This window comes from Aegilops tauschii, chromosome 7 (assembly GCF_002575655.3).
Source record: "Aegilops tauschii subsp. strangulata cultivar AL8/78 chromosome 7, Aet v6.0, whole genome shotgun sequence".
NCBI lineage: Eukaryota > Viridiplantae > Streptophyta > Magnoliopsida > Poales > Poaceae > Aegilops > Aegilops tauschii.
In genome coordinates this window covers 527,649,694-527,658,918 of record NC_053041.3, presented here as the reverse complement: position 1 = coordinate 527,658,918, position 9,225 = coordinate 527,649,694, and the positions used below count along the sequence as shown (strand labels likewise).

General features: G+C 43.5%; 1 protein-coding gene across 2 annotated transcripts; it reads left to right on the top strand.

Moving 5' to 3' along the window:
- The first annotated feature begins 5,481 nt into the window (after positions 1 to 5,481).
- On the top strand, positions 5,482 to 8,811 carry LOC109753579 (uncharacterized). Of its 2 annotated transcripts, none has more exons than XM_073504997.1 (3): positions 5,482 to 5,673; positions 5,759 to 7,592; positions 7,671 to 8,811. In XM_073504997.1, the coding sequence occupies exons 2-3, from the start codon at positions 7,377 to 7,379 to the stop codon at positions 8,598 to 8,600; spliced, it is 1,146 nt and encodes a 381-aa protein (XP_073361098.1). In that variant the 5' UTR covers positions 5,482 to 5,673; positions 5,759 to 7,376; the 3' UTR covers positions 8,601 to 8,811. The 2 variants fall into 2 exon arrangements, with proteins under 2 accessions (XP_073361098.1, XP_073361099.1); XM_073504998.1 differs by lacking the exon at positions 5,482 to 5,673 and having other exon boundaries at positions 5,759 to 5,863; positions 5,958 to 7,592.
- The last annotated feature ends 414 nt before the right edge of the window (positions 8,812 to 9,225 follow it).

The following is a 9,225-nucleotide window of genomic DNA, read 5'->3' as shown; positions in this document are numbered from 1 at the left end:
TTCCATAGCCATTCCGAGCTATATTGCCATGCAACTTTCCACCGTTCCGTTTATTATGACACGCTCCATCATTGTCATATTGCTTTGCATGATCATGTAGTTGACATCGTATTTGTGGCAAAGCCACCGTTCATAATTCTTTCATACATGTCACTCTTGATTCATTGCATATCCCGGTACACCGCCGGAGGCATTCATATAGAGTCATATTTTGTTCTAAGTATCGATTTGTAATTGTTGAGTTGTAAGAAAATAAAAGTGTGATGATCTTCCTTTTTAGAGCATTGTCCCAAGTGAGGAAAGGATGATGGAGACTATGATTCCCCCACAAGTCGGGATGAGACTCCGGACGAAAAAAAGAGGCCATAAAAAAGGCCCAAATAAAAAAATGAGAGAAAAAGAGAGAAGGGACAATGTTATTATCCTTTTACCACACTTGTGCTTCAAAGTAGCACCATGATCTTCATGATGGAGAATCTCTCATTTTGTCACTTTAATATACTAGTGGGAAATTTTCATTATAGAACTTGGCTTGTATATTCCAATGATGGGCTTCCTCAAAATGCCCTAGGTCTTCGTGAGCAAGCGAGTTGGATGCACACCCACTTAGTTTCTTTTGTTGAGCTTTTATACACTTATAGCTCTAGTGCATCCGTTGCATGGCAATCCCTACTCACTCACATTGATATCTATTGATGGGCATCTCCATAGCCCGTTGATACGCCTAGTTGATGTGAGACTATCTTCTCCCTTTTTGTCTTCTCCACAACCACCATTCTATTCCACATATAGTGCTATGTCCATGGCTCACGCTCATGTATTGCGTGAAGATTGAAAAAGTTTGAGAACGTCAAAAGTATGAAACAATTGCTTGGCTTGTCATCGGGGTTGTGCATGATTTAAATACTTTGTGTGGTGAAGATAGAGCATAGCCAGACTATATGATTTTGCAGGGATAACTTTCTTTGGCCATGTTATTTTGAGAAGACATGACTGCTTTGTTAGTATGCTTGAAGTATTATTATTTTTATGTCAATATTAAACTTTTGTCTTGAATCTTTCGGATCTGAATATTCATACCACAATTAAGAAGAATTACATTGAAATTATGCCAAGTAGCACTCCGCATCAAATATTCTGTTTTTATCATTTACCTACTCGAGTACGAGCTGGAATTAAGCTTGGGGATGCTTGATACGTCTCCAACGTATCTATAATTTTTGATTGCTCCATGCTATATTATCTACTGTTTTGGACATTATTGGGCTTTATTATTCACTTTTATATTATTTTTGGGACTAACCTATTAACCGGAGGCCCAGCCCAGAATTGCTGTTTTTTGCCTATTTCAGAGTTTTGCAGAAAAGGAATATCAAACGGAGTCCAAATGGAATGAAACCTTCGGGAATGTGATTTTTAGGAAGAATATGATCCAGGAGACTTGGACCCTACGTCAAGAAACAAAGGAGGAGGACACGAGGTAGGGGGCGCGCCTACCTCCCAGGGCGCGCCCTCCACCCTCGTGGGCCCCCTGTTGCTCCACCGACGTACTCCTTCCTCCTATATATACCTACGTACCCCCAAACGATCGGATACGGAGCCAAAAACCTAATTCCACCGCCGCAACCTTCTGTACCCACGAGATCCCATATTGGGGCCTGTTCCAGAGCTCCACTGGAGGGGGCATCCATCACGGAGGGCTTCTAGATCAACACCATAGCCTCTCCGATGAAGTGTGAGTAGTTTACTTCAGACCTTCGGGTCCATAGTTAGTAGCTAGATGGCTTCTTCTCTATTTTTGGATCTCAATACAATGTTCTCCCCCTCTCTTGTGGGGATCTATTCGAAGTAATCTTCTTTTGCGGTTTGTTTGTTGAGACCGATGAATCATGGGTTTATGATCAAGTTTATCTATGAACAATATTTTGAATCTTCTCTGAATTCTTTTATGTATGATTGGTTATCTTTGCAAGTCTCTTCGAATTATCAGTTTGGTTTGGCCTACTAGATTGATCTTTCTTGCAATGGGAGAAGTGCTTAGGTTTGGGTTCAATCTTGCAGTGTCCTTTCCCAGTGATAGTAGGGGCAGCAAGGCACGTATTGTATTGTTGCCATCGAGGATAACAAGATGGGGTTTTTATCATATTGCATGAATTTATCCCTCTACATCATGTCATCTTGCTTAACGCGTTACTCTATTTTCATGAACTTAATACTCTAGATGCATGCTGGATAGCGGTCGATGAGTGGAGTAATAGTAGTAGATGCAGGCAGGAGTCGGTGTACTTGTCTCGGACGTGATGCCTATATACATGATCATACCTAGATATTCTCATAACTATGCTCAATTCCGTCAATTGCTCAACAGTAATTCGTTCACCCACCGTAAAATACTTATGCTCTCGAGAGAAGCCACTAGTGAAACCTATGGCCCCCGGGTCTATCTTCATCATATTAATCTTCCAACACTTAGTTATTTCATTTGCTTTTACTTTGTTTTTATTTTACTTTACATCTTTATCACAAAAATACCAAAAATATTATCCTATCATATCTATCAGATCTCACTCTCGTAATTGACCGTGAAGGGATTGACAACCCCTTATCGCGTTGGTTGCGAGGATTTATTTGTTTTGTGTAGGTGCGATGGACTCGCGCGTAGCCTCCTACTGGATTGATACCTTGGTTCTCAAAAATTGAGGGAAATACTTACGCTACTTTGCTGCATCACCCTTTCCTCTTCAAGGGAAAACCAACGCAGTGCTCAAGAGGTAGCAGTACTGTATGTGGAGAGGCTGACAGCTGGGTCCATGGTAGCAGCAAGGAGTGCCTCCTTATTACACACAAAATAATTATTCCTCCACCTGACAGCAGGGACCCACCAGACGGGCCACCGTATTTCGCGGAAAAAATATTTCCCCCTGACTGCTGGGACCCACCAGCTACATCTTCGCACGAAAGGAAGTGCCTGACAGTCAGGACCCACCTGGGCGAAGCATACGTAGCATTGTCATTCTGGTCGCGAACATGCGCGTACATACTGGTCGATGTAGAGGCGCGCACATGTCGTAGTAGAGGCGCGCACGTAGCATGTACTCGTACGTACAAGGGCCAGGGTGCAAGGAAGTAAATACGGCCACCTACGTACATATGGGTGGGGTCTCGAACGCCTACTCGCGCATACGTATGGCCAAGTCTCGTGTACATGGCCGGGACGGAATGGAGAAATTGCATCATCGTCATGTTCATGGGGAGCCAACCGGCTGGGTCGGAACAGAATGCGTCGTCATGTTTATCGGGAGCAAACCAGCTTGGACGAAACAGCCGATGGAAACGAGGCCTGGCGTACCGCGGAACGGAGGAAACGGCCTTTGTGTTCGACCGGGCACGGTCGAAACGGGATCCTATTCATCAGGAGGGGTCTGGCGTACCGCAAAACGGAGGAAACAGACTTCTCTTGGTTGAAATGGGGTCCTGTTGATCGGGAGGGGTGTGGCATACCGCAAAACGGAGGAAACAGACTTGTGTTGGAGTGCTACGGTCGAAACGGGGGTCCTGTTCATCGGGAGGGGTGTGGCGTACCGCAAAACGGGACTCCACGAGATACTGTTCATCTCCACCGTCGACTGCCTCCACGGGCTACTGTTCATCCACCGTCGACCTCCTCCAGCCTCCACCTGCGACTGTTCATCCACGGGCTCCTGTTCATCCAGCCTCCACCACGCGCTCCTCCACCGGCTACTGTTCAACCTGCCCTCTCTATGGGGTCCTGTTCAACCACCCCTCCACGGGCTACTGTTTATCCAGGCCTCCACCAGCTACTGTTCAACCAGCCCTCCATGGGGTCCTGTTCATCCAGCCCTCCACCGACTCGAGCGATCGGGGTCCTGTTCATCCAGCGGCAACACCACGGGTTCCTATTCATCCAACCCCCCACCGGGAACTGTTCGTCCAAACCCCCCAGCAACGCTCACTGTTCATCAAGAGGAAGCAGGTTTGATCGGCTTCAGTTAGCAGCAGTACCGAAGGAATCGCTCGATCGGGTTCAGTTAACAGCCATCGATCAATCGCTCGGGTTCAGTAACGCGTAGGCTGCAGTGCAATCGCTCGGGTTCAGTAGGCGAATGCCTCGCTCGGGTTCAGTTAGAGCCCAACGCCTCGCACCCACGCGCGTACGTGTACGAGAGAAACGCGCATCGCTCGGCCCACGACCACCCACCGTAACCGGGAACTCCCCGGTATTTTCCTCGCCCTTGCTTCTACCACGGTTTTTTCCGTCATGGACGGCCCAAAGAATGTCATGCAGCTGCGTCTCCGGCCCGCACAAGACAAAAAGCCCATTTTCTGTCATGATTTTTTGTCATAGAAGTAGGAGCCCACCACATCTATGATGATACCGGGTTTTGTCACAACTATCGTCATAGAAGTGTCATAAGCATGACAGAAAAAAATTTGTTCGGCCCAAAATGTCACGGATCTGTCTTATTTTGTAGTGTAATCAGTATGACTATCACCACCCACAACTCTTTATGTTCTACTTGTGCATATCATCTACGCATAGACCTGGCTCATCATGCCACTATTGGGAATCGTTGCATGGAAAAACAAAAAAATCTACGCATACGCAATGATCTATCCATGGAGATTCATAGCAACGAGGGGGGATTGTGTCTACGTACCCTCGTAGACCGTAAGCGGAAGCATTTCACAACCTGGTTGATGTAGTCGAACTTCTTCGCGCTTTAACCGATCAAGTACCGAACGCACGACACCTCCGCGTTCTACACACGTTCAGCTCGGTGACGTCCCTCGCCTCCTTGATCCAGCAATATGTCGATGTAGTAGATGAGTTCCGTAGGCACGACGGCGTGGTGATGGTGAAATAATCTCCGCAGGGCTTTGCCTAAGCACTACGAAAATATGACCGGAGGTGTAAATGATGGAGGGGGGCACCGCACACGGCTAGGCAATTGTCTGTTGTGTGCTAGGCATCCCCTCCCACATATATATAGGTGGGAGGAAGGAAGGAGCCCAAGTAAGAGGAATCCTACTTTTTTTGAAGGGAACAAATGGTATTCCATTACATTAGACTGCTGGTTAAATCACCAGCTACAGAGTTCATTACAACATTAGGGAATTAGCCTAACCAGATTTCGTAAGTGCCATTCCCTAAACTAGTTCCATGTGCAGCTAAGGCATGCGCTGCATTATTACAAGACCTTGGACACCAGGCCCGGTCCTGGGGGGTGCAACCTGTGCCCCCGCACAGGGCCCCCGGGTTTTTGGGGCCTCAAAAATTTTATGCATTAGTATTAATACTAGGCTTCATTAGCCAGGCCTGTCATTACCGATAGATGATCATGATGGGCCTGCTCTTCTCTCTTCGCTGCTGCCTGCTCCTGGGCCTCCTGGCACTCAGTCCCGCTCGCGACCTCAGCAGCCTCCGCTAGCGATCGATCGACGACTCAAGATTCACTCAGGAAAAAAACTAGCGATCGAAGCGTCCCTTCTGTCCCTTCGTTTATTCCTGCGGCGGTTAGCCTTTTCCTTCGTTTCTTCACGCGTGCGGCGGCGGCTAGGGCAGCGTGATCAGGACTCAGGCATCTTCAGGTTGCTGAAGAAGGCAGCGAGCGGCCAGCAGGAACGGCACCCGGCACCCGGCGGGGAAAGCGGGCAAGTTGCGTCGACGGCCGGTGATTCCATGAGCCCTTCACCTTCATTGTGAGTTCTAATTTCAATCCTGTATGTCTGTATATAGTTCTTGAGATTGTTGAAGAAGGTAGCGAGCGGCCAGCAGGAAAGCAAGCAAGTTCTCGCCATCTTCGATTTGCCAAGTGTTGTTGCGTCGACGGCCGGTGATTCCGTGAGCCCTTCACCTTTGTTGTGAGTTCTAACTTCAATCTTGTATATAGTTCTGCTGATACTTTATAGCTAATTTTAATATTTTCATCAATTAGGCGTCTAGCACTACAAGATCTGAGTCATGTCTTCACTTAGAAAACATGAATCTGGTTACCAAAAGCGTTTGAAGAAACAAAAAAATCGAGGAATTAACTCAGTCTCAGTATGGAGATATGGATAAGTTTGTTATAAAAAAAGCACAAGTGTCCTCCAATAATCAATCACTTGATCAAGAGCATGCACGTGACAATAATGTTGAAAATGATCCTAGCCCTAGAGATGGCCCGACAGAGACAGAAAATAATGTTGCAGGTGAAGAAAATAATGATAACATCGAGGCTACTAATGTTGATGGCAACTTGAATACTTCACCTAGTGCAGATGTTGGTGATTCTTTTCATCTTGATATATTTGATCCAAGAAATTGGGATTCTCTTGATTCTAAGCAAATTGACATTTTAGCAGAAAAGGGCCCTCAAAGGGACACATCTTTTAAGAAAGGTCGTAAGGATAAATATAAAAGGAGGTTTTCTGCACTATTCTACACTAGAATTCTATCAAATGGAGAGCACTGCGATAGGGATTGGCTTGTCTATTCTGAGGAATTAGATAAAGTATTTTGCTTCGGTTGTAAATTATTTGCAAAAGGGCATCGAAAAGGTAATTTGGCAAATGAGGGGTACAATGATTGGACACATCTTGGCACTAGACTTAAAGAGCATGAGACAAGTGCAGATCATGTTTTGAATATGACCGTTTGGTATGAGTTGCGTAGTAGATTGCAAACACATCAAACTATTGATAAATCTGCGCAACGACAACTTGAGAGTGAAAAGGACCACTGGAGAAAAGTTTTGTTCAGAATTGTTTGCATTGTAAAATTTCTTTCTAAGCATAATCTAGCATTTCGTGGTACCAATAGCAAATTGTATGAAGATAGCAATGGAAATTTCTTGGGTTTGATTGAGATGTTTGCTGAATTTGACCCGGTTATTGAAGAGCATGTTCGTCGTATTACAAATGAAGAAACTCATGCACATTATCTTGATCATAAGATTCAAAATGAGTTGATACATTTGCTTACTTCTGCTATTAAGTTTGAGATTGTTAAGAAAATAAAGAGTGCAAAGTATTTCTCTGTCATACTTGATTGTACCCCTGATGCAAGCCATCAAGAACAAATGTCTATAATCATAAGATATGTGGATTCATCTTCAAGTCATGTTTGCATAGAAGAATCATTTTTAGGATTTTTAGATGTAAATGATACGACTGGGCAAGGACTGTTTGAAGTGCTATAGAATGAACTAAAGCTTCTTGATCTTGATATAGATGATGTTAGAGGACAAGGTTATGATAACGGGTCAAATATGAAAGGAACACATCATGGAGTCTAGAGGAGACTTCTGAATATTAATCCTAGAGCTTTCTATTCTGCTTGTGGTTGTCATAGCCTTAATTTGACACTTTGTGATATGGCCAAGACTTGTGCTAAAGCTAAAGACTTCTTCAGAATTATCCAACGCATATATACAATTTTTGCTAATTCTACTAAGAAGTGGCATATTCTGAAGGAGAACATCATAGGATTAACTCCCAAGTCAGTGTCAGCTACACGTTGGGAGAGTCGTGTTGACAGTGTTAAAGCTATTCGACTTCAATGTGCAGACATTCGGGAGGCCCTACTTCAGGTACCCAATATTTTCATATTATAATGATGTGATTCCTTTAGCTATCTCAAAGTATAACATATATTTTTATCATTTCAGGTGGCTGAGACTGATAATGACATAAAAACAAGTAGTGAGGCTAAAGGCTTGGCAAATAATGAACTTGGAGAGTATGAATTTATAGTGGCAATAGTAATTTGGTATGAGGTATTGTATGATGTTAATTTAGTAAGCAAACACTTGCAAGCAAAGGATATGCTTATTGATGTTGCTATTGAGAAAGTGCAAGGACTGATTACTTTCTTCAAGGGGTATCGGGAAACTGGTTTTGTAGAAGCATTGGAGATGGCCAAAGGAATTGCACTTGAGATGGATATTGGTACAACATTTCGTAAAAGACGGGAAATTAAAACAAAGAGACATTTTGATGAGAACCCAGATGACACAAATGTTGCCACACAGTCTACAGAGGAATCATTCAGAGTCCACTATTTTGTACGTATTGTTGATCAAGCAATTAGCTCACTTACAACCAGATTTGAACAATACCAAGGTTACCAGAAAATATTTGGTTTCCTATTTACCTCTGAAACATTGCAGTCCTTGGATAAGAAGAGCTTGAAAACTTTTTGTGATAATCTTGAGGTTGCTCTTAGAAAGGATGGAAAATCTGACATTGATGCCAGTGAACTGTATGTGGAGTTGATGTTTCTTCAAAATTTCATGCCAAAAGAAAATATTGGGCTAGTTGAAATTTTAAAGTTCTTAAAGCGGCATGATTGTTTTCCCAATGCAAGTATTACCTATATAGTTCTTTTGACCATCCCTGTGACTGTTGCATCAGCAGAACGGAGCTTTCCAAAATTGAAGCTATTGAAGTCTTATATGCGCACTACCATGACACAACAAAGACTTACTGATTTGGCCACAATAGCACTTGAGAGTGAAGTCTTGGAGAAGATTGATTACGAGGATATTATTGAAGATTTTATTTCAAGAAACACTAAAAGAATGATGTTATTTAAGTGAAGACTTTACAACCATGAATAGGTACGATTCTTGGTATTTTCCATTGCTATGTAAGATATTATGATCTGAACATTATTATAGTTATACTTGTATAGTTTTTTAAGTGAGGGAGGGCCCATTTTATAGTTTCGCACCGGGCCTCAGATTTTGTCGGCCCGGCCCTGTTGGACACGCATAAAGATTTACATTATCAAAAGACTCTCATTTGAAATTTTATCTTATGGAACAGAGCTCCAAGTGGCGCTAGGTCGTAGTCCTGACTTGAGATTGCTTGTTTCAGTACCATGGAGTCCATCTCAAAGATGGCTTGGTGACACCCCATGTTGATTGTTGCATTAATCGTGTTAAAAAGTGCTAGTGTTTCAGCATGTAGGGCATCAGAGATATGTTCCAGATTTCCTGCACCTGCAACTATAAGCGTTCCACAATCATCTCTTCCAGTGAACCCCCACCCTCCAGAATGTGTAACTTCATGAAATGCACCATCGGTGTTTATTTTCAGAAACTCACTTGCTGGAGGCGTCCATTTTTGAGTATTTACTTGCTTCTGGGTCATCCTCCTCAACTTGAGATTCATGTATTCATAAGTATGGTGACTAATAGAAGACAAAATATCAAATGAGGA

Excerpts from the sequence above, each read along its gene's own strand:
- LOC109753579 (XM_073504997.1), top strand. The coding sequence starts at position 7,377 with ATGGCCAAGACTTGTGCTAAAGCTAAAGACTTCTTCAGAATTATCCAA. Across the intron at positions 7,593-7,670 it reads TTCGGGAGGCCCTACTTCAG|GTGGCTGAGACTGATAATGA; the intron begins GTACCCAATATT and ends TTATCATTTCAG.